This window comes from Nomascus leucogenys, chromosome 25 (genome assembly GCF_006542625.1).
Source record: "Nomascus leucogenys isolate Asia chromosome 25, Asia_NLE_v1, whole genome shotgun sequence".
Lineage (NCBI taxonomy): Eukaryota > Metazoa > Chordata > Mammalia > Primates > Hylobatidae > Nomascus > Nomascus leucogenys.
In genome coordinates, this window is record NC_044405.1 from 3,752,956 (window position 1) to 3,778,164 (window position 25,209).

The 25,209-nt window shown below is 38.5% G+C and overlaps 3 protein-coding genes across 3 annotated transcripts in view; 2 read left to right on the top strand and 1 right to left on the bottom strand.

Moving 5' to 3' along the window:
* Nucleotides 1-2,580, top strand: part of CXADR (CXADR Ig-like cell adhesion molecule) — a 78,203-nt gene extending 75,623 nt beyond the window's left edge. Inside the window, exon 8 of the mRNA XM_003263786.4 lies at nt 2,151-2,580. Coding sequence (XP_003263834.2) covers nt 2,151-2,192 — 42 coding nt within the window. The 3' untranslated portion in view covers nt 2,193-2,580. The remainder of the gene's footprint in view (nt 1-2,150) is intronic.
* Nucleotides 2,581-2,657: 77 nt separating this feature from the next.
* Nucleotides 2,658-23,037, bottom strand: BTG3 (BTG anti-proliferation factor 3). The gene is made up of 5 exons (XM_030806182.1): nt 22,791-23,037; nt 18,937-19,117; nt 14,448-14,585; nt 7,929-8,136; nt 2,658-3,339 (listed from the first exon to the last, which is right to left on the bottom strand). The coding sequence occupies exons 2-5, from the start codon at nt 19,107-19,109 to the stop codon at nt 3,100-3,102; spliced, it is 759 nt and encodes a 252-aa protein (XP_030662042.1). The 5' UTR covers nt 19,110-19,117; nt 22,791-23,037; the 3' UTR covers nt 2,658-3,099.
* LOC115833143 lies at nt 21,766-24,215 on the top strand. Its single transcript, XM_030806183.1, has one exon. The coding sequence runs from the start codon at nt 23,051-23,053 to the stop codon at nt 23,423-23,425; it is 375 nt and encodes a 124-aa protein (XP_030662043.1). The 5' UTR covers nt 21,766-23,050; the 3' UTR covers nt 23,426-24,215.
* Nucleotides 24,216-25,209: the final 994 nt, after the last annotated feature.

A 25,209-nucleotide genomic window follows, 5' to 3' on the forward strand; every position in this document is an offset into this window, starting at 1 on the left:
TTTTAAAAATGGATAGCCAAATACCTATTAATTTTTTTTTTGTTTTTGTTCTTTTATTTTTTATTTTTATTTTTTATTATTATACTTTAAGTTTTAGGATACATGTGCACAACGTGCAGGTTTGTTACATATGTGTACGGGTGCCATGTTGGTGTGCTGCACCCATTAATTCATCATTTAGCATTAGGTGTATCTCCTAATGCTATCCCTCCTCCCTCCCCTGACCCCACAACAGTCCCCGGTGTGTGATGTTCCCCTTCCTGTGTCCACGTGTTCTCGTTGTTCAATTCCTACCTATGAGTGAGAACATGCAGTGTTTGGTTTTTTGTCCTTGAAATAGTTTGCTGAGAATGATGGTTTCCAGCCTCATCCATGTCCCTACAAATGAGTTCATAAAAAATGAACTCATCATTTTTTATGGCTGCATAGTATTCCATGGTGTATATGTGCCACATTTTCTTAATCCAGTCTATCATTGTTGGACATTTGGGTTGGTTCCAAGTCTTTGCTATTGTGAATAGTGCTGCAATAAACATATGTGTGCATGTGTCTTTATAGCAGCATGATTTATAATCCTTTAGGTATATACCCAGTAATGGGATGGCTGGGTCAAATGGTATTTCTAGTTCCAGATCCCTGAGGAATTGCCACACTGACTTCCACAATGGTTGAACTAGTTTACAGTCCCACCAACAGTGTAAAAGTGTTCCTATTTCTCCACATCCTCTCCAGCACCTGTTGTTTCCTGACTTTTTAATGATGGCCATTCTAACTAGTGTGAGATGGTATCTCATTGTGGTTTTGATTTGCATTTCTCTGATGGCTAGTGATGATGAGCATTTTTTCATGTGTTTTTTGGCTGCATAAATGTCTTCTTTTGAGAAGTGTCTGTTCATATCCTTTGCCCACTTTTTGATGGGGTTGTTTTATTTCATTAGGAATAGATTGGAAAAGCCCTATTTATGAGAGCTTTCTTTTGCTCTAAAGTTTCAGGACACGGTGGAGGATGGGTAATAGAAACATTGGCAGAATCTTCTGAGTAATACATCTACCTGTATGCAGTCGAATTCAAAACTAGTAGTTTCCCCAAGAGGCCCTGTCATTTAATCATCAGAACTAATTAAGGAGATTTTGTAGTAACGTGGAATGTTCTGGCTACTAGGTATGTGCCAAAAATAACACTTCCTTCTTGACACTATTATGCTTCTGATTTTCCCAACAAGCCTATATAGTCGTCCCCCTCAGTATCCTTGGAGGATTGGTTCCAGGACCCTCCTGGATACCAAAATCCTCAGATGCTCAAGTGCCTTATATAAAATGGCTTTGTATTTGCATATAACCTATGTACATCCTTTAAATCTAGATAATACCTAATGCAATGTAAATAGTTATATTTTAAAATTTGTATTTTTTTATTTTGAATATTTTCCATACATGGTTAAATACAGATGAAAAACCTACAGATGAGGACCAATATGCTCATAAGCAAAGCAACAAATAAATTCTACCTGCTAACTTCATGATAAAAATACTTGAAACTTTCCAACTTTACACCCATCACCTACAAATCTGTCATCACCACAAAACTCTCAAGGACCCATAAGGAAGCAGTGTGATGGCTTTGAAAGTAATTTTTTTTCCTTTTTTTCTTTAAATAACTTTGGTTAAAAAAACTGATAAAACACATCTCCCTTGTGACACTAATAAACATGCTCACGTTTGAATAGGCAGTCACTAGATTTCAGGAAAAAAGTAGATATGGTTTAGAGAGATGTTAAAATCGTGTATGGCTTAACAAAGAGTACAATATTAAAACTAGAAGTCTCAAGGTTTAAAAATGAGTTTTCTGAAGTTGCGAACTTTAAAAACTGACTTTACATTTTCATACTATTGAGCTATACCTTTATGATTTGTGCAGTTTTGTATTTCAATAGAATTTATCTTCCTAAAAAATAACAATAATTTGTGAAATAGCCATGACCATGCAATGATTAGCAAGTTGTGATTTTTCTGGTAAGTCAAATAATTTAAGACTGCAAATTTAAAGATGAAGGTAATGGAAAAAGTATTGCTGATCTTAGTTTTTAAAAATTTACCTTTGGAGAAAAATCAAAACTCTTATAGAGGTATCTCTTTTTTTCTTTTTGTAGTTCAAGTACCCTAACAAGACTGATGGAATTACAGTTGTATAAATATGAAGGACTACTGAAGAATCTGAAGTATTGTATTATTTGACTTTATTTTAGGCCTCTAGTAAAGACTTAAATTTTTTTTTTTAAAAAGCACAAGGCACAGAGATTAGAGCAGCTGTAAGAACACAGCCACTTTATGCAATGGCATTAGACATGTAAGTCAGATGTCATGTCAAAATTAGTACGAACCAAATTCTTGGTTAAAAAAACCCTATGCATAGTGACACTGATAGTTAAAAGATGTTTTATTATATTTTCAATAACTACCACTAACAAATTTTTAACTTTTCATATGCATATTTTGATATGTGGTCTTTTAGGAAAAGTATGGGTAATAGCTGATTTTTCAAAGGAAATTTTAAAATTCTTACATTCTGTTTGTTTTTGCTATTTAGTTAAATACATTGAAGGGAAATACCCTTGTTCTTTTTCCCTTTTTTATGCACACAACAGAAACACGCGTTGTCATGCCTCAAACTATTTTTTATTTGCAACTACATGATTTCACACAATTCTTTTAAACAACGACATAAAATAGATTTCCTTGTATATAAATAACTTACATACACTCCATAAAGTAAATGCTCAAAGGTGCTAGAACAGATCGTCCACTTCTACAGTGTTCTCGTATCCAACAGAGTTGATGCACAATATATAAATACTCAAGTCCAATATTAAAAACTTAGGCACTTGACTAACTTTAATAAAGTTTCTCAAACTATATCAATATATCTAAAGTGCATATATTTTTTTAGAAAGATTATTCTCAATAACTTCTATAAAAATAAGTTTGATGGTTTGGCCCATCTAACTTCACTACTATTAGTAAGAACTTTTAACTTTTAATGTGTAGTAAGGTTTATTCTACCTTTTTCTCAACGTGACACCAACACAATCAAAAACGAAGTTAGTGAGGTGCTAACATGTGAGGATTAATCCAGTGATTCCGGTCACAATGCATTCCAGGAGGAGGTACCCATGTCACTGGAATTGGGCGATATGGTTTATTTTTCCTTCCCTGATTTGGATAACCAAATGGAACAGGAGGAGGATAGTGATTCTGATGGCCATTCCCTCGATACATTCCTGGCTTTTTTCTGGGCAAAGGGTGCCACATTGGAAGAGGTGGAAATATAAGTTCTGAAATCTGTAGGGAAGAGAACACATTAAGTTAATTCAAAGGAAAAATTCATCATCTATGTTCCAGATTTCTCATTAAAGACAAACAAAGTTACCCACAACCCTAAGATCACATCTAAGTGACATTCCTATTGTCAGGTCTAAATACGTTAAAAACCTCATGTGTAATAGGCGTATAATGTGTAACAGGTGACCAGTGTTTTCTGATGCATAAAGAAATGAATACACTCAAACACGGTATTTCCTAAACAACTTCAACCAGAAAAGACCAAAACATGGAACGAATGGAAGCTTGTAAGGACATCCTTGTTTTAGTCCAGTGGTTTCCACAGCTGGCTAAGCCAGGAGTCACTTGGAAGCTTTTAAATACAAAACATTGGAGCTGGAGGCCATTATCTTTAGCAAACTAATGCAGAAACAGAAAATCAACTACCGCATGTTCTCACTTGTAAGTGGGAGGTAATGATAAGAACTTATGAACACAAAGAAGGAAACAATAGACAATGGAGTCCATTTGAGAGGGGAGGGTGGGAGAAGGAAAAGGAGCAGAAAAGATAACTATTGAGTACTGGGCTTCACACCTGGGTGATGAAATAATATGTACAACAAATCCCTGTGACACATGTTTACCTATGGAACAAACCTTCATGTGTATCCCTAAACCTAAAATAAAAGTTAAAAAAAAAAATAGATAAACACGAAACATTCATGCCCTAGCACTGGTCTAATGAACAATAATAAAATCTCAGAACTAGAGGCCAGGTATTTTGACAAAGCTCCCCAGGTAATTCTCATGTAGCCAGTTTAGTATTTGGGAATAATAGTTTTAGATTATCCCATAAATCAGATGGGCACATCAGGTTCACATTATTCAAAGTGTTTTTATCAGCAGTTTTAGACCTCTCTGCCTACAATGCCACATCTTCTTAAATTTCTGATTTTGCTAATCTCTAATCTGCATTTCTAAGTATAGGATTTTTTTTAAAAATTATATTCTATATAGCATTGCATTCATGATAGAAAATTCAAAAGGTACAAAAGGGTAAACTGTGGAAAGTCCCTCTTTTTTTTATCTCACCCTTCATCTTCTTTATCTTAACCCATCTCAAGGGCAACTGACACCAAACATTTTTTAAAATATACCTTTAGAGATATTCTATCCACATCTATACACATTTTAAAAATATGTATGTATACTGGATTGTATCCTGCTTTTTACATTGATAATACATTTCAGAAATATATCAATACATAAAGATCTTTCTCATTTTTCTATAGCTAGATAGTATAGCAATGACTATAAATTAAATGGTCTCCTAGTAATGGGACATTGAGGCTGCTTTCAGTCTCTTACTATTAAAAAAAAAGATATACAATGAACAAAACAATGCTGCAATGAGTAACAGCACAGTAAATTCTAATATAAGGCTTTATAGGCATATTTTCGTTTCTTTTGGTAAATATTTAATACTTAGGAGTGGAACTGCTGAGTAATAGAAGAGTTACATATTTAACATTAAAAAGTGCCAGTTTTCCAAAGTAGTGGTACTATTTTACACGGCTACCAAGTTTATGAATCTAGCTGCTTCACATCCTTGCTAACATTTCATGCTGTCAGACTTTTAAATTGGGCAGTTCTGGAAGAACTAGTGTTTCATATGGATTTAATTTGCATTCCTCTGATGATAAATGAGGCCATTCACATAACTCCTTTCGTAAAGTGTTTATTCACATCTTTTGCTCCTCCCACCCTTTTTTTGAGATTACAGCAGGATATGCCCATTATTTTTCACTGCGTCATTTACCTTTTACTAGTGATTTGTTAGTGATTTTTTAAAAAGTATATTCTGGAAATAACTCCTTTATAGATATATGTAATGAGAATATTTTGTCCTAGTCTATGGTTTGCCCATTTTCTTAATGGTTTCTTTGATGAACAAAAAGATAAGATTAATTTTGATGAAGTCCAGTTTGTCGATTTTTTTCCCTTATTAGTTACTTTTTGTGACCCTCTAGAAGAAATATTTGCCTGTCACAAAATAAAGATTATATTTCCCTGTTTTCTTCTAAAAGTGTCAGAGATTTATCTTTTATGTCGAGGTACACGATCCATCTCAAATCAAAATTTTTTTTTTTTTTTTGAGACGGAGTCTCGCTCTGTCACCCAGGCTGGAGTGCAGTGGTGCAATCTCAGCTCACTGCAAGCTCCGCCTCCCGGGTTCACGCCATTCTCCTGCCTCGGCCTCTCTGAGTAGCTGGGACTACAGGCGCCTGCCACCATGCTCGGCTAATTTTTTGTATTTTTAGTAGAGACGGGGTTTCACTGTGGTCTCGATCTCCTGACCTCGTGATCTGCCTGCCTCGGCCTCCCAAAGTGCTGGGATTACAAGCGTGAGCCACCGCGCCCGGCTCAAATCAATATTTTTGTGTATGGTGTCAGCTAAGTTAGGTTCTTTTTTTTTTTTTTTTTTTCCTACACAGATCATCCAGTTGTTTCGGCACAAGTTCTTGAAGACTTTCCCCATTGAATTGCTTTGGCATTTTTGTTAAAAGGGAGAAAAAAGACTAACTGTATGTATGTGGGTCTACTTCTGGACTCTATCCTGTGCCATCAATATATTTGTATGTTTTTAAACCATTACCACACTGTCTTGATGAATATATAATAGCTTTGAACTAGTGTGAGCCCTCCAACTGATACTCCTTTTTAAAAATTTTGAATCAATTTGTCACTTCCTAGAAAAAAACCTTTTAAGATGTTCATTGATACTGAATTGGATCTACAGATCTATTTCAGGAGAACCGACACAATCTTCATTTCTTCATTTTTTAAGATATGAATAATTCTTTATCCCCTCTTGGGATACCTTTTATAAAACAGTAGAGAACAAAAATTCCAAGCTAGAAATTTTTTTGTCCTTATTTGATAAAACTTTTTTAAAGCTTGTGGCAATGCCAGATTCAAGATACTAGAAAGAAGAAAATCAAAGTGGGCCATTTGCACTAGCTTTCACACAAGGACTCACAGTAGTAGTGTTTCTCTATTATAAAATGTTTTGCTAATGAGTATTATGCCAAGGAGAAATGTTTTCCTTAAAAAGCACGTAAGAGACACCTTAATTTCCATACCTTTCTGTTATCCTAATAGTCTTTCAACATGAGGGAAAATAAATGCAATTTAATTTTAAAAGAAATCTTAAAAATTAAAGGTTAATTTGCTTGTAAAAAATTAGCAGCAATCAATTTAATTTGAGACTTACATTCTTGCTTAACAACAAATAAAATTCTGAGGTAAAATTGCCACACATTTGGATGAATTCCAGAAAATTCAATATACATAATTTGCAACATATAGTCCATCACAAAGAGAAAAACAAAGCCTCAAATATTTATGGCAAGGGTTTTAAAAATGATCCTGAAGTACAACTACTATGTTTACTTATTTATATAGGGAATCTCTCTGGAAGGACACTAAAAAAAAGAAAAAAAAAACTGGTAATGAATGTCTCTGTGGAAGTGCATAGGACTGGTGGTTGGGGAGAAAGAGGACTTCTCACTATTATACTGTCTTGTACTGTTTGAAGTTTCATAAAGCCAGGTACATGTTATATACATATACATATACATACACATATACATATATCCCTAAATTATAATAATCTTCGGAACTAATCTTCCCCTCAAGTCTAGGAAGAATAATTCAACTAAGAAAAAAATGAGAAACCAAAAATTAAGTTACACTGAAATAATGTTCATTATGTAAATGTATGCTGAATTTAAAAGTTTAATTTATCATACTAAAAGCTCCAATATTCTGCTTCTTACTCATTAGGTCTAAATTTTCATTTTCAGCTCAACCTTTCCACAAACCTGGTATGTTTCATTACATTTAATCAAAGCAAGTAAGTAAAAATAGGTACCTTTAAAAATTAATAATAAGTACATGTACAGAATAAGGCTTAACTCAAAAAATCTCTATAAATTGTTCTGACTTTAAAATATCTTTCCTGTTGAAGAATGCTGTTTGGTCAACAATTTTTTAAAGTCCATTAAATGTTCTTTGGTATGTAGATATAAGTAGTAAATAAGTGAATGGATCTGTAAGTGCAGGCACACTAGCTATATGACTTTTAACTAGTAAAGCAAAAAGGGAGACAATGTTTCAGCTTGAGTAAAATATTAATTATAATATAATAAATTTAGAGAGGTTTCTGTTTAATCATGGAAGGGGAGAGAATAGAAAGTTAAACCCAAAGGTACAAAACAAAGTGTTACATACTACAAAAAATAAGTGGTAACTTTTGAATGAGATTTTAAAGTATCGGGAATGTTTTACCATCATGAATTTTCTACTTTTTGCCAATTTTTCTGAAATATATTTATCCTAGTTATTGTATAGTGAAGCTGACCTTTGATAAAATGACTCAGGATGCCTATTTACGTGCCAGAGAAACAGCTTCCCCTTAGCATGGGGGAAGGCAAGAACTATTATCCAGAATCTCAAATCAGAAACCTTGGGCAATGCCAAGTAGGACTACCTGAAAGGTCCTGGCAATCCCTGCACATGCCTTTAAAACTGAGCTGTTTCATGGTTACCTGGTACACAGGACTTGCGGCTGCAGTCACCGAATTGGGTTTCACTTCCATTTCCTTACTTGTTTCTTCATCTGAAGAAGAGGATCCTGAATGATAATCAGAGGTAACCTTATCAAGGGCCCTGGTAACTTTCCTGGAGATCTCATCCTTGTTCTCATCTTCATTTTCAAAGCTGGCAACAATGAATGCATTGTTTTTCTCTCCATACCTAAGAATAAAATTAAAAACTTACAAATCTTGAAGTCACATCAGCAAGCAAAAAATGTCCATAAAAACAAAGAGATATGGACATGCCATCAATACAAGGCAAAGATGGAATCATCATAGAACTTGACCCTACACATTTAATATCCTAATACAGCTCAATGCCAGCAAGCAAACCACAGTTTTCTACTTCTGGTCTATTTAAGTATTCATAAACGTAACCCCATTTTCTTTCCTTATTTTCTTTCTACTAATTTCTAAAAAAAAAAAATTGTTTAAAACATCAAAAAAGTCCATTGTTTTGATTACATTTTTGTATGTACCAATGAAATTGTTTGTACAATAAAACATTCTGATGTATTTTTATTTTTTTGAGATGGGTTTCACTCTGTTGCCCTGGCTGGAGTGCAGTGGCACAATCACAGCTCACTGCAGACTCTACCTCCTGGGCTCAGGTGATCGATCCTCCAACCTCAAACCTCCCAAGAGGCTGGGACTACAGGAGTGTATCACCATGCCCAGCTAATTTATATACATTTTAAGAGACAGGGTTTCACCATGTTGCTGAGGCTGGTCCTGAACTCCCAGGCTCAAGAGATCCACCCACTTCAGCCACCCAAAGTGCTGGAATTACAGGCATGCGCCACTGGCTGTTTTTTTTTTTTTTTTGAGACGGAGTCTCTCTCTGTTGCCCAGACTGGAGTGCAACGGGTGTGATCTCGGCCCACTACAACCTCCACCTCCCAGGTATTCAAGTGATTCTCCTGCCTCAACCTAGCTGGGATTACAGGTGCCCGCCACCACGCCCAGCTAATTTTTCTATTTTTAGTAGAGATGAGGTTGCACCACGATGGCCAAGCTGGTCTTGAACTCCTGACCTCAGGTGATCCACCCGCCTCGGCCTCCCAAAGTGCTGGGATTATAGGCATGAGCCATCACGCCCAGCCCCAGCTGTACTTATAAATGTAATATATATCCTAGTAATTCAAGTCACAGATCAACTAGAAATTTCCCATAAAATTGACTTTAACCCCAATTAAATAAAAAAGGGGGCCTGTTATTTATACTCACAAAAATGAGAACTGAGGCAGTTATTGAGATTAAAGAAAAAAGATAGTTGTTGAAGAATATAGAGGTTTTGCTTAAATTATATTGCTTACTTCAGAGTTTCCTAGGATAACTACTCACCTCTCATCTTAATTTTTTTTTAAGGTTAGATGGAAAATATCTTGTTATTCTTCCAAAACATTTTTGAAGATTTTTGATTTTTTTTTTAAGTTGTCAAAATATGTAACCTATGCTGCTGGTTACTTAAAAAGAAAATCTGAAACGTAGGAAAATAGTGTAATAAACTCAAGTACAACCAAGAGTTTTTATTCAGTGGACATAGGAGAAATCCACAAATCTATTTAAATAGATTGCACAATGTCAACACTATCAAACAATTTCTAGCATCAGGACAAAGGATATTGTTAAGCAGTTCTTACAAAACATATACAGTTAGAAATGCAATTAAAGTGATTCTAAGTTTGAAAAAAGATAAAAATAAGTAACTCTAAGTAGAAATAATGCCAAGCTTTTGATTCAATAAAAATAGTTAGCTGATGTTAATTCATTTCAAGATAGCACACATCTCAAATTATTTCTGAATCTGAATGGTTATCTATTATAAAGTGAAAGGCTTAACTGCTATAAAGCCTTTGAAAATGTACATGAGGCTGGGTGCAGTGGCTTACACCTGTAATCCCAGAACTTCAGGAGGCCTAGGTGGGCAGACTGCTTGAGCCCAGGAATTTGAGACCAGTCTGGGTAACATGGCGAGACCCTGTCTCTCAAAAAAACAAAACAAAACAAACAAACAAAAAAAAAACAAAAAATTAAAAAACAGAAAAAATGTATGTGGAAATCTAGTAGTCTCATAGATCAGATAGATGAGTTCTATTTCTTCAGATGGCTATGCTGTCTTCCATTCCTATTGGCCAAATGAAACTATAAATACTACTTAAATATAGTACATAACTTCACTTTTCTATTCTTTTTTAGTTTACCTCATAAAAGTTGCTACAGGGGCTGGGCGCGGTGGCTCACGCCTGTAATCCCAGTACTTTGGGAGGCCAAGGCGGGCGCATCATGAGGTCAGGCGTTCGAGGCCAGCCTGGCCAACATGGTGAAACCCCATCTCTACTAAAAATACAAAACATTAGCCAGGCATGGTGGTGTGCACCTGTAATCCCGGCTACTCGGGAGGCTGAGTGAGGCAGGAGAATTGCTTGAACCTGGGAGGCACAGGTTGCAGTGAGCTGAGATGGTGCCACTGCACTCCAGCCTGGGCAACAGAGCGAGACTCTGTCTCAAAAAAAAAATAAAATAAATAAAAGCGGGGGTGGCGGGCATTAGACTAGTTTCTCATTCTGGTTCTGCCACTGACTAGCTCTGGTCACCACAGGCAAGTCACTTAATTTCCCTAGGCCTTAGTTTCCTATATGCTGGACGAGGAAGCTGGAGCTGGCTAGATAGTGGTTGATCTACGGCTGGTGACTCTTCGTAGTATAAAATACCTAAACAGAAGCTGGACATGGTAGCTTCCATCTGTAACTCTAGTACTTTGAGAGGTCAAGGCAGGAGGATTGCTTGAGCCCAGGAGTTCACGATTACAGTGAGCTATGATCATGCCACCGCATTCCAGCCTGGACAACAGAGCAAGACCCTCTCTCTAAAACAAAACAAAACAAAACAAAAAATAAAATTCCTAAACAACTGAGTTCCTCACAACATAAAATTTGTGTTCTCTAATTTCAAGTTTACTTAGCATAAGGTTTTAGCAATACACATTTACTCCATGTCCTCTCCACAGTTGGAAGACTCAACAAATTTCAAGACAATCAAGGGTTAATTCATGTGTTAATGACACTAACGTAACAATGGCTTAGGCCTATCTTCAGTTTTGCCCGTTAATGGAATCAAAATTCAAAAATGGAACGGCAAGAAATTTGAGAAAAATTCCTGCCTTTGTAGAAAGAAACCTCAACCAAGGGCAAATATCTAATGATTGAAGGATCAGCATTATTAACTCAGATTTCTTTGACACCCAATTCGGTTCTGCATTTCTCCCTTTGTACTATTTTGGTATGAGGGCTCTCTCTTCATGGTAAGAGAAGCTGCTGACTATACTACTATAACATTACAATGTGCAGTCGATCTCTTAGGAGAATTAGTAAACACCTGGACAACTTTTAAACTTTCCATTTTTCTTTTTTTTTTTTTTACTATTTATTTATTTATTTTATTTTATTTTTTTCTCTTTCTGATTCTTTTTTTTTTTCTTTTTTTTTTTTTTTATTATACTTTAGGTTTTAGGGTACATGTGCACAATGTGCAGGTTTGTTACATATGTATCCATGTGCCATGTTGATTTCCTGCACCCATTAACTCGTCATTTAGCATTAGGTATGTCTCCTAATGCTGTCCCTCCCCGCTCCCCCCACCCCACAACAGTCCCCGGAATGTGATAAACTTTCCATTTTTCAATGATCACTGGTAAAACATCAAGGCTAATTTAGTTATTTAGAAACAATCAATAGTATCTAACACTCTGTATTGGGGGAAAAAGGATTGCAGAAATCACCCAAAAAAAAAAGTTGTAAAATATGTTGAGTAGATAATGAAGCTGGCATCTATTCTCAGAACTTCTCATCATAGGCAAGATTTATTTTCTATTCTGTATCACTAAGTGATAACCTTTCTAACTATATGGCACTCTTTGTACTCTTGCAACATTTTATTCTGTCAGAGTAAGTGAAGACTATGAAGAATGTTCTCAGTGCATCTCAATTTTTTTTTACAATCTTAGTCTCTAGTATACCAATGAGTTATTATTTTTAAAGATTCTCAGATATTTGATCAATTGTATACTTGCTAGATCAGCTTTAATTTTCAAAATATCTATGTTTCCAGTTTTGGTGAAAAAACATTTCTCAATGTCTTTTTCCTCTGTTATATCAACCACCTCTACTCAACGGTTAATACGTCTTTCTTTTTGGGGTTCTGTTATTGAACACCTGACACTCGCAGGTGATTTCTACTAGCTGTGAAAAAAATCACATCAGAGCCAATTTTTGGCAAAATTTTACATATAAATTAGAAGCCTCCTGAATGCAAAGGTTTTCTAAGATTAATAAGATGAAAGCAAAGTAGCAGTTTTTTCCTACCAGGCATCATCAAGTAATGAAATGTCTACTGAAGTAGACTGTCCGTATAACTAAAGTTTTTATGTTCAGGTACTGAGACTTATTTTAAGCATTTTAAATACATAGGTCCAAAATGTTTATATAATTATGTAACTTGTTAAACATCCTTGGACATAAAAACTTTCCCCTGATGGTTTAGGATCATTACATTGAACATAAACTATTTGATTGTGTGATAATTGTGCTGATTTTTTAGCTTTTTCATTTTTGCCTCTATGTCAGACCACATGACATTTTTTGGTAGCATCTGACTGATCAACGTTCTTTCAAATGCTGCTTCTCACATTTCATGGGTTAAGAAACCACACAACTAACTTAACTGTGTGTTAAACAGGAGCCAACTAGGATCTAAGTGCAGGTCAAATTAAAAAGTAAACAATTCAATATAGTAGCTTTTTGACAGCTATTTCTTATAAATGGAGGTCTTCTGCACAAGTTCAGTGGCCAAAGTTTTCCAAGTCTGAAACTAGCCTAAAGCAAGTCTTTAATTAGTCCCAGAATCTAAACATGTTTATTTTCTCAGACCTAAATTTGAGATAGCTTGCTCCCCTTTTCTACCCGAGAAAGAAGTATTGGAGAATGTTTATCACAAAACTCTACCACCTACACCTGGTTTCCCGAAGCAGTAAACTTACACCAACCACTGGCAAATCAGGTAGTAACCTCAAGCGGTGGTCCTGACAAAATTTAATGGAAGAATAATCATGTAATTCAGCTCTCATGTCTTCGCCTCCACCTTCATTGCTGGAATCAGGTCAGTCTGCAACCACCTTAGGAGTACATAGTTAGGGTTCCTTCAAAAAGCAGCTTTACTACAATCAATAAAGAGGCCAGGTGGTCAGGTGAATTGTACCTCAAAACCAAATAGAAACATCCGAAAGGTAGAGCCACAGGAAAATTCTTGCAGGAATTCCATGCCTCTGTTCATCTTCTTCCTACTTAGAACATCCTTCCCACCTTGTCACGTGGTCAACCATGGCTCATCCTTCACCTCCCAGCTCAAGTATCACCTACTCAGTAGTCTCCTGACTCCTCAATAGATGCAGTAACTTTCTACTTTGTGCAACCTACCACTGCATTTTGTACACATTTCTAACATAAATCAGATAACGAATTTGCTTACTTTTCTTCTCCTTAATTTCAAACTGAACTACCTAAAAGCAGAATGTTGCTTTCGTTTGAAAACCCCACAACTGAGAGTGCCTGGTCCACAAATAATGGTTTTTGAGCAAGCGGAGTTCAAAAAGATTTCATACCTAGCACTGATCTTTCACAACTCTATTCATTAGATGTGAAAAATAACTTCCATTGTAAAAATAAAACCACGAAAGTATCACTCAGTCACTTACATAATCAAAAAAGAGGAGGCCGGGCGCAGTGGCTCACGCCTGTAATCCCAGCATTTGGGAGGCCAAGGCAGGCGGATCACAAGGTTAGGAGTTTGAGACCAGCCTGGCCAACATGGTGAAACCCGGTCTCTACTAAAAACATTAAAAAAAAAATTAGCCAGGCACAGTGGTGGGCACCTGTAATTCCAGCTACTCAGGAGGCTGAAGCAGGAGAATCACTTGAACCCGGCAGGCAGAGGTTGCAGACAGCCAAGAATGCACCATTGCGCTCCAGCCTGGGCAACAAGAGTGAAACTCCGTCCCAAAAAAAAAAAGAGGAGAGAGGGAGAATAAACAGAAACAGAAACAAACCAAAAGTGGTTAGCCAGTATTATTTGGGATTAGCTTCTTAATTTGAAGATAGACAAGTGCACCGCCAATTAAAGATAATAGACACCTAGCGGAATCTAGGTGTCTACTTCTTGGTCTACAATAAGCTTCTTGGCAAAGCACTACTAGAAAACTCCCGCCTAATCAGTTTCTTTTCTCAGCTATAAAGCAGGAATGTAACTAGTCCTTCAACATCACCTCCAGAAAAGTATTTCATAAAATTTACATCTGAGAGAGTTAAACCACCAGCTCCTGGCCATAAAGATACACAGGCAGGCCGTACATGACAGAATGTCATAAAATTAGTTCCAGCATGATCATCCGTTCAGCCTCTAAACTTGAGAACTCACCGACAGCACACCTCACATGGGTCCACCCAGAGAGTGAGCTCCTTTGGCAAGCCCAGGTCACTATACAAGATGCAGCTGTTTTCACAGGCTTTCAGGACATCAGGATCAACTCTCTGAAATTTATTGACACGAATACATCTACAACAAAGTGGAGTTACGTTAATGGATTTAAATGAATTTAATCATAAACGCCGTAATATCTATTCATACTTGCCAAGATGAGTAATAAAACAGTAATAAAAAAATACCCTGGTAGACAACCTAGGAGCATATCTATCCTAAAGAGATAATAAATGTGAACTACAGGCACAGAGGCAGCCTGAAAAAAAGATGGCACCTATGTGAGCCCAAGGAAATCACTGGTACTGGGTCTACCTCAGTCTACCCAGAGACTTGACCACCCATGTACATTAAATGAGCAAGGAATATGAAAGTTGCACAAAATTTTAGAACTCTGAAGGTAAAAGTTTCTGTAGGCCAAGTTCCTATACAAAAAAATCTCTAACAAAAGGCCTCCTCATCTAATGTTTCAGATGGTATTTGGAAATGCTTATGACAAGTTCTGATCTGTCATTAACTTGCTTTTATATCTCAGATAGTAAAGTGGTAAGAGGACACCCTTGCTTTACCTATAATTGTTCTATAAATACATGGTAAGTGAAGGACACAGATTCATTCATATCACATACTTATGATTAAAATACCTAACTAACATGTTATTGGCTTATTTCATTTAACTTCTATTTACCCAAGGACTTTTATTTAAATAGTTGTCAAAATTAAGTGAGGAAAATTTCTAAACCAATAGAGCCCCTGTCCCATCTTTTTTTTAACCTATTATACGACATCTACCTAATGGAATGTTTAATAAATACAAAAATATGCATTCTGTTAAATGATAAGCATTCTGATTAAGTAGGGAAATAGGGCCTATGAAGGAAAAGTATTTACTGCCTACAATCCAGAATCAATCAAGAGAACTTGGATTTCAGCACTAATCCTAGTATTTATCAGGTAAGCTTAGTTAAGTCACCATACCGCTTCCTCAGACCTGAGACTATACAACATGGAAATACAAGTTAATTGATAAATAGTAATTATGCTGTAAAATACAATGATATAAAGGCTAATGTGCTATTTAAAGATTTTGTAAAAGTTAAATTATTAGTTGGTTTTAATTTCTATTTAAAAAATGAAAAAGTTGGCTGGGCGCAGTGGTGAGCCACTGTAATCCCAGCACTTTGGGAGGCCGAGGTGGATGGATCACGAGGTCAGGAGATCGAGACCATCCTGGCTAACACGGTGAAACCCCGTCTCTACTAAAAATACAAAAAATTAGCTGGGCGTGGTGGCGGGCACCTGTAGTCCCAGCTACTCGGGAGGCTGAGGCAGGAGAATGGCGTGAACCCGGAAGGCCGAGCTTGCTGTGAGCAGAGATCGCACCACTGCACTCCAGCCTGGGGGACAGAGTGAGACTCCGTCTCAAAAATAAATAAATAAATAAATAAAAATAAAAATAAAAAATGAAAAAGTTCTCAATAGGTAATAGGAATAAATGTTTCTACATAGTAATATTAACAATAATAACCATTTTTAAGAATTTATTATGCAATGGACAATTTCCTAAATGCTTTGCATGTATTAACTCTTAATTCTCATGATCATCCTGTGAGTTAGATACTTTTTTCCTCAGCATAAAGAAAAAGGGAGGCAGAGAGAGTTTGAGTAACTTCCCAACATTACACAGCTAGTAAGTGATGGATCTAGGGTTCAAATCCAGGCCACCAGACTCCAAAGGGCAAGTTATTTCCTTAATACTCAACCCTGTATATATGTACTTATCTTAGCATCACCATTAACAATATAACAAAGGCTAAGTGAGAAAAATTATTTTCTAGTATGTAAAATACTGCTTAGTCCTTTTAAACACATGGTCTTATGCTATAGATTCTAATATTGTATAGGGTAATTTGAAAGATCCCATGTGCTCTGGTTAAGGATAAAAGATAAAAAACGGTTAAGGATAAAAAGATATATCTTAGATGTGTGTGTTTTCTTATCTACAATGAAGGTGATACAGGCTCTAAGCTTACAAATTATATATAAATATAGATGGTTAAAGAGAGTCTGTGCTTCAACAAAATCTGCATACCTTACATGTTTTGTACTGTTTTTTTCACTCTACATACTGACTACTTATCCATTAACTACTCTTCAAAAACAAAATTTTAAAAGTTGCATAAAAATATTGTATCATTTACTTAATGTTGACAGTTTAGTTCTTTCCATTTTTGCAATTACAAAGTGTAAGAAACATCCATATTCATACATGTTCGTCTGCATTTCTAATTATACTTCTAGAATAGATTCTTGGGAGACTTACTGTTCAAAAGGTATGAATATTTTTACAGATCTTGATAATATTGCCAAATTGCTCTCCACAAGTATCTTATTTATACTGCAGAAAAACAATTTCAACTTACAAACATTTTGTAAGAGAAAGAACACTCCACCTACTCTATGGACTGAAGAGTCTCCACCTATTCTATGGACTGAAGTCTCTACCAACTTGGTTAATCTTATATTCTATTCATTTTTATAACAGTAACAACCCACTATTTTCTCTACTTCAAATACAGCTTTAAAATGACTCAGTAATGATACTTCTGATCACATGCCAATTTAATCTTGTTTCAGTTTTTTTTCTCAAGTTTTTAGAATTAATGGAAATGAAATTGTACACTGTCTGACCTTTAAGTATTTACTTGACAGTGCCTCTTTTTTCAGTAATAGTATGGTGGCTTGGCACTTCCAAAAAGCCTTCATCCAATGTCAATTAAATCAAAGTAAAAAGCCTCAATGGTTCTAACTCACGAAAGCTGTTCACTCTATCAGAAATGAAAATATGCAAAAAAAAAAAAATTAAGAGAATCAAGTGATAAGATAAAAAATGACTTGAGCCTGTGTTAGCATGCACATTTCTATTTTAATTCACATTTTCCAATTTACTGGAAATCTCTGGATTAAAAATGAAAAGGAAAATATACTATTTTGATTCTCTCCTTGTCAACAGAACACAAGCTCATTTGATTTTCAGTACATGAGAAATTAGCAAATAATATGTTTGCCTCCTTTTTAGATTCCTTGAATAGTGCTGTACTTGCAAGAGCTCAGTGGCAGAAAGGAAGTCTTTCTGACATCAAAGCACAAAGTGTTGATTTGTGTAGGAAACTTTGGGGACATCAATATATACAAATAAAAGAGAATTTCTGTAGTTATCACTATAGTCACTGTTCCACTTTCATTTCTTGTGGCCACATCCACAAATGGGACAATGTTTGACAGCTAAGTTTAGCAGAACATTCTCAACTGAGGTTCCTGAGCAGTCACATAAATACTACAGTGAGCATGCCAGGGCATGTTTTATAGGAGTCTGCTCTTCTTTAACCTGTAAATGTACCTTATAAAGCATAGTACAAAAGACAGCTGCAAGTGAGAATTATCTTCCTTCTCAGTGCCAAAACAGTGGTAGCACTGTGGTGTGCAGAAAGCCCATGAAAACATGGTGTCATGTAGACCTGAGTTCAAATCCCAGAACCTTGGCCAGGCATGGTGGCTCACGCCTGTAATCCTAACATTCTGGGAGGCAAAGGCAGAAGATCGCGTGAGGCCAGGAGTTTGAGACTCACCTGGCTAACACAGTAAGATCCCATCTCTACAAAAAAAAATTTTTTTTTAATTTGCCTGGTGTGTTGGCGCATGTCTATAATCCTAGCTACTTTGGAGTCTGAGGCAGTAGGATTGCTTGAGCCCAGGAGTTTGAGGCTGCAGTGAGCTATAGTTATACCACTGCACTCTAGACTGGGTGACAGAGCAAAAACAATACCACAAAAAAAAAAAAAGCCCCCAAAAAAGCAAATCCCAGAGCCATTATTTACTAGTCATGGATCACAGGTGAGTCACATTCATCTAGAAAATAGTTACACTGACTTCTACCACAAATATATAAATGAGATTATTCTTGTATTAACGACATATCAGGTGTCTAATAATCTTAGTTCCCCTTTTCCATAAAACTTTTTTTTTCAAAGAACATATAACATGTAATTTACTTTTAGATGCAAGATTCACTTCTTTCAACTCCTACCATGCCCATTAATGTGTTATTAGGGGTCCTCTAGAATTGTGAAAATCCCTAAGTATGTGTGATAAACAGAAATGCACTGTTAGGAGCCAGGCTATAACCACAAAAGACTAACTCCTATGACCCCATAGCATTGGCCTCCTGCGTCCAGGCAGTGGGACTCTACCACTCCACCAACAAATACTTGTTTTAAAATGAGTAAAGACAAAATACACAAACACCCCAGAGTTCTATATTTTGCAGATGAAACACCTGTAGACATGGTCTGCACGCCCTTTAATCATCTGGCCTGGAACCCACCTCAGGGGTTGATCAGCCTCTGCTTAATCCAATCTAATCCTTTACCTGTAGGCCTGTCCTTTCGATGGTTTTTCTGGATACCAGTGATTTTTATATTTTTCTTGAAGTATTAGGGTCAATTTCTCAGCAAACCTCTCAACTGCCTCTTTTTTCAACTTATCATGTTTTCGAACTAGCCTTGTGAAAAAGAAGACAACGGCAGCGATTTCGTTCTTCATTTTTTTCCCTGCAAAGATAAAACATGTTTTCTCAAAAAACCAAAATATAAAAACTGGGAAGATGAAGCTCTGAGTAAGAAACTCCACTGAGCTCCTTACTACAGGGCATGATGGATCCTCTCTTTACCTAAGTCTTCATCGACCCAAGTTTCTCCTCTCCAAAACATTACCTGTTGCAAACCATAAACATTGTATTTTTTTATTTTTTTTTTTTTTTTTTTTTTATCTTGTATTTCTTTGGCTTATATCTGGAGTAGAAAACAATCTACTTATCTTTAAGCCATAAAGGCCTTATTATAAAATACTACTTAAAAATCTTATCACTTAGCTTCATGAAGAAATTCCATAAAGACAGCACATTGCTCCTGTTGGCCAAAATAAAACCAGACCTATCAGTAAAAGAGAAGCACTATAATAAATGATACGACATAGATGTTACTGTGTGTGTCAATATTTAGCTGCAATAATGTAAGTTTAAAATTCTGTGAAATGATTTGAACTTTAAAACATAAAAAAAGTCTACTTTAAAATCTAGAACTGTAGAGCTATTTTATAACAGAAAAGTTCGGCAGTTCCTAAAAAGGTTAAACAGAGTTATCATACGACACGGCCAATTCTACTTCTAACTATCTGCCCAAGAGAAATGAAAACATATGTCCACACAAAAACCTTGTACAGAAATGCCCATAGCAGTATTCTTAATAGCTAAAAAGTGAAAACAATATGTTTACCAACTAAAGAATGGACAAATACTGTGGTATACACATGTATGGAATATTATTCAGCAATGAAAAGGAATGAGTACTAATACAAGCTACAATATGGGTGAACCTTGAATACAGAAATGCCCATAGCAGTATTCATGACAGCTGAAAAGTAAAAACAATCTATATGTTTACCAACTAAGGAATGGACAAATACTGTGGTATACACGTAATGGAATATTGTTCAGCAATTAAAACGAATGAGTACTAATATAAGCTACAACACGGGTGAACCTTGAATACATCACACTAAGGGAAAGAAGCCAGTCACAAATGACCACATATTGTACGATTCCACTGATAAGAAATATCCAGAATAAGCAAATGTATATAGACAGAAAACAGATTAGTGGCCTATGGGGAAGTGGGAAGCCGAGAAAAGGAGCATTGCTAATAAGTACAGGGTTACTTTTTGGGGTGATAAAAATATTTACTAAATTTCACTATAGTAATGGTTGTACAACTTTGTGAATATACTAAAACCATTGAACTGTATATTTTAAATGGGTGAATTGCATGGTATATAAATTAAATCCCAAAACTGTTCTACATAAAAAATTTCAGCATTGACTTTCCGAAAGTACTCTTTCAGGAAGAGAGATACATTTATCCAGAAGTTAACAGACACAAAAACTAGTGGCTCTATCAGGACATATTTAAGAAATGGAAATTCAGGTCACCCACAGAAAAACAAACTAAAAGAAATAATCAGAGATTTAGCTACATTTTGGATTGCCTCAAAGGACTTTAAAAATGGTATATCTGATTTATCACTGATTAATCCTTAAAGGCAAACCGTTGTCCTAAGATTGTTTTGATGTATGTTCTGTCTCAGTGAGCTCATTCATCTGGCTGCTGTAACCTGGAGTTATTAAGATGCTGCATTTAGTAAGCAACATCACCTTATTGGGAGCCAATTACGTATTAAAAACATACAGCTTCTGCTATGTTTAGCATAAAAACGACTAACCTAGCAGTAGTTTGTGTTCCCACATTTCCAAAAAAATAAAGCTGATTGTTAGCTTTCTTTTCTCAAATTGCTCTTTAAGTCTCTCTTCAGAATGTGACTCCTTTATTCCAAGTGCAAATTCAAACAAGGAACCTCACTGTTAAATAAATTCTACACAGTTATCTGAGAGGTGTGCTGGCATCCACAGATAGCCTGATCCTGGAGGGGAAGGCACACAAATCTTCCTCCCAGAACCCTAGAATGGGAAATTCACCTTCTACAGCCAGCTACCAGGCACTGGGCATGGGTCCACACACGAGTGTGCAAGTACACATAACCCCAGCCCACCACGACTGCTGTGCAGCCTCCTCCTGAAAAATGTGAGCCATTTCCACTTTGTAAAGCTACATTTATATTCCACCACCATACAATGAAAAAGAAAACCCAAGGCAATTTAATATACGGGTTGGGAAGAAAGTTTTGCTGATGGAACTACATTAGCCTCCACTCCAGCAAAGCAAACAAGGAACCACACTAAAGAAATTTACTGAATCTTTAACTAGATCATTCTCCTCATTCATTACATTTGCCAACTATGTGCCACATATCTGAGTTCTGGATTTGTTTTTGTTTGCTCTGCTTCATATAAAAAAAAAAATAGAAAAGAAGGAAAGAACCACTTAGTGGTTGCTTTTGGTTGTAACACAAGATGACTCACTTGGACTTTTGTTTTCCCCGTTTGAAGAAATGATAGCTGGAACAGCTGAAAAATAAGCCCACTCCCACCAGTATTCTAGGAGTACCAAAAGGTGAAAGAGGGAGAGTTACAGTCAGGGCGAGAACCACCAGAGGCAAGCAGGGCCAAGAAGACCTCAGGCGTCTTGAGTAAGTAGGCGTCCTCCACCCACACTCAGAGCAAAAGGCTCCCATTTTAAATATCGCACGGTGACGTCATCCTGGGACCTCGTCACCGCGGCGGCTGCTCCTCAAGTTCTACTTTGTTCCACAAGGCTCCTCTGCTCACGGTTGCGTGGATAAAACCCAAAGGGAATCCAGAATCAAGCTCGGCCTCGCAGAAGTTTATAAATTTGTACTTTTCCCTCCCTTGTAACGAAAAGCTAATCGCAAACGTTTCTAGGAACACATTTTTCTCCTGATAGACGTTCCCAAGGTGGAGGGCGCGAGAAGACTGGCCCGTGGGGTGAGGAGCCCCGGCCCGGCCTCAGCGGCGCCACAAAGCGGGCTCCAAACCATGAAGACGGGAAATAATTTTCCAAGGGGCTAAGAGTTGGACTTTTTGAAACCATCGAAACCTGCTGCTAGGCTCTCCCGCTGGGGTTTTGAGAGAGGTAGGTGAGGAGGGATCAAACGTCTCCACCCACTCTTGAAAGAACCGCCTTGAGCTGCGCCCAACTTCTGCAATCCCGGTTTTCCCCAAGTTCAAGGGGAAGGGCCCTGGCGCCCAACGCCCAGCCTCCCCGACAACATCCTCGCCAGGGTGCGCCTGCCCCGCTGGCCCGCAGGTCCGCTGTCCCCAGCGGGCGGCCCTGGGTTCGAGAACCCGGCTTCCCAGAGGCGCGACTCTCCAGCAAACAAGCGAGGCTCCAGAAAACCCACCGACGCGAAGGGGGTGGGCAGAGAGTGGGAAGCCGCGGGGCTGTCGCCCACCCGGAGGCGGAAGGTAACGCGCTGTGGGAAACGTGGCAGGAGCCCTGAGGCGGCGTCTTTTTCCTCAGGCGCCCGCCGAGGGTCCCGCGGAAAGCCTCGCGGGCCGCCCTCGCGGCCCGCAGCCCTGCTCTGGCGCCGAGCCGGAGCCCATGCAACCTGGTTCCATCCCCTGCCCCTCCCCTGTCCCCGGTGCGCCGCCCGCCAGCGAGCCTTCGACGTGGCCGCAGGGGCGCCCGGACCACCCTCCCCCGATACCCACAGCCCCGCCATGTCTGCCTTTCCCCGGCCCGGTCTCCTCACCGCCGCTGCCGCCGCCGCTCTCCGGCCGGAGATTCGGCGGCCCAGACCGTGTCCTGGCCGGGAACTGAGGGCTCCGCCTCAACGGGCCCGCGCTGGGCAACAGGGAGCGCAGCGAACCTCGTCCGGCGCGTGCCGCTCCCGCGTCGTCGGGCGGCCAAGCGCGCGCTGAGAGGACTGGCGGGCGGGCGAGCGCGCACACGAGTGAGCGCAGCCCCAAAGCGGCGCGCAGGGGGCTCGCGGCCCGGAAGAGGGGAGGGGCGATGACCCGGGAAAGGGTTGGCGCCGCGCGGGATCTGCTCGCGCGCCTGAGGGGCGGTGCCGGGGGCGGGGCTTCGCCGCGAGGCCGCCCCCGAACCCCGGGCCTAGCCGCACGGGAGGCGACACACCCTCGCCCTGTCCTGAGCCTGGCGCAGACCCGCGACTGCGACCGCGCGGTCCGCAGAACCGCGGGCTTCCCTCCCCGGCAAAAAGCGGCGCTGAGGGCCTGTGGGACCCCAGCCCGGCCGCGCTACGTGCGTCAGTGCCTTCGGGGGTCGCGCGGGCTTGGTCCTTTCGGCTATCTCGGCCTTTTTGTTTCCCCCTCAGATCTCTCCACGCTGCACTTGACACCCTCAGGGCGGGATGGCGAGTTCTAGACCCAGCTCTCTAGACCCAGCTGTCTTGACCCGGGGCTTCATGGGGGACACGGACTCGACGGGAAGGGGAACTTTGCATTTATGGACAGATCCTCATCCTTCTTGCTGTAGTCAATTACACGCACGTTAGCCGTGCAGCCGCCCTGCTGTATTTTAGGCGGTCGTTGGCACTCCTAGTTGGGCCCTTCCCTGGCCCCTCACAGCAGGGATTGCCTCCTGTGGACGCTTGTGTGCTGCCCTGGCACCGGCCACTGTGTTTTGCACAAAGGAGAGGCTCCAAAGATGTTGGCCAAAGGAATGAAGCCTTGAGAGTCTAGGCTTTCTATTTCTGAGATACTCTACTCAAGGACTTCCCAGATGCAAAGCTTCATCTTTGAGCAAATACAGATATGGAGAGGGAACATTAACTTTCTGAAGAAAAGAAGGAACATCTTTTTCAACCTTTTTATATTGAGTTAGCACCATGGTCTTAGTTTTGTGAAAGCACTTTAATACATCCAACTAGCGGGAGGAATACAAGATATTCCTACCTTTTTGTTATTATTATTAAAAGAGGGCTAAAACATGTTGTAAATAACTTAGGAACTGAACGTTCAAGTTATACAGTATATTGGCCAGATTCCTTACTAGGCCTGGGAGCATGTTTTCAGCTCAGTTTTATGAATGTTTTAAGTTTTTATTACTGATGTTTGTTATTATAGCTTATTAGCAATTCAAAATGATAATTTTTTTGGCAGTAATAAATATACCATCCCCCAAACAGTACAATAAACTTTATTTGTAAAAAAAAGAATTATACCATTCTAGGGCTTAGTCTACTTACTGGTACATTTAAAGAGGATATTTACACCTTGGAGTCTTCTAGGAGGTGTGAAGATGTTTTTTTAAAATGATAACAATCTGATGAGGTTATTTTTACAGATAAAGGCCTTTAATTCTGCAGTTTCATAAAATAGCTAGGTAACCACCCACATTACTCAAAATTTGTCCAGAAATTTCTGTAGTTTAGGATTAGTATTTTGTGTAGTATTTATAAATCTATGGTCCACATTTTCCAGTCTTAGAGCAGTACCATATTCAAAAAACACAGGCAAGAACCTGAAACCCAATTTCAAAATGACTTTTAAAAAATTCTCAGGCTGGGCATTGTAGCTCATGCCTGTAATCCCAGTACTTTGGGAGGTCAAGGAGAGAGGATCACTTGAGCCCAGGAGTTCAAGACCAACCTGGCCAACATCATGAAACCCAGTCTCTACAAAAAATACACAAATTAGCCAGGTGTGGTTGCATGCAGCTGTAGTCTCAGATACTCTGAAGGCTGGGGTGAGAGGGTCACCTGAGCCCAGGAAATTGAGGCTGCAGTGAGCTATGATGACATTGTGGCACTCCCGCCTGGGTGACAGAGCAAGACTGTGTCTAAAAAAAGAAAAAAAATTCTCATAGCTGAACACTGTGAATAGAATTGTTGCTATATTCTCATAGCAAACAATATATCTTAAACACTTTTTCTCTCATCCACTTCTCTTGCACACACAGTATTTGTTTTTATGTCTCTTTCAAAACTTGCCTTGCTCTTGTGTGCTTCAGATGCTTTGCCCCAGCTCTCTTTCCTTCTGAGTTGGAATCACAAAATCACAAATGAATTGGTCTGGCAAGGCAGAGCCCTCCTCTTTATGGGACTGAAAGAGGAGACCTGCTGTAAACTAAATGTTTGTGTCCCCCGCAATATTCGTATGTTGGAGACTAAATCCCCAATGTGATGGTATTTGGAGGTGGGGCCTTTG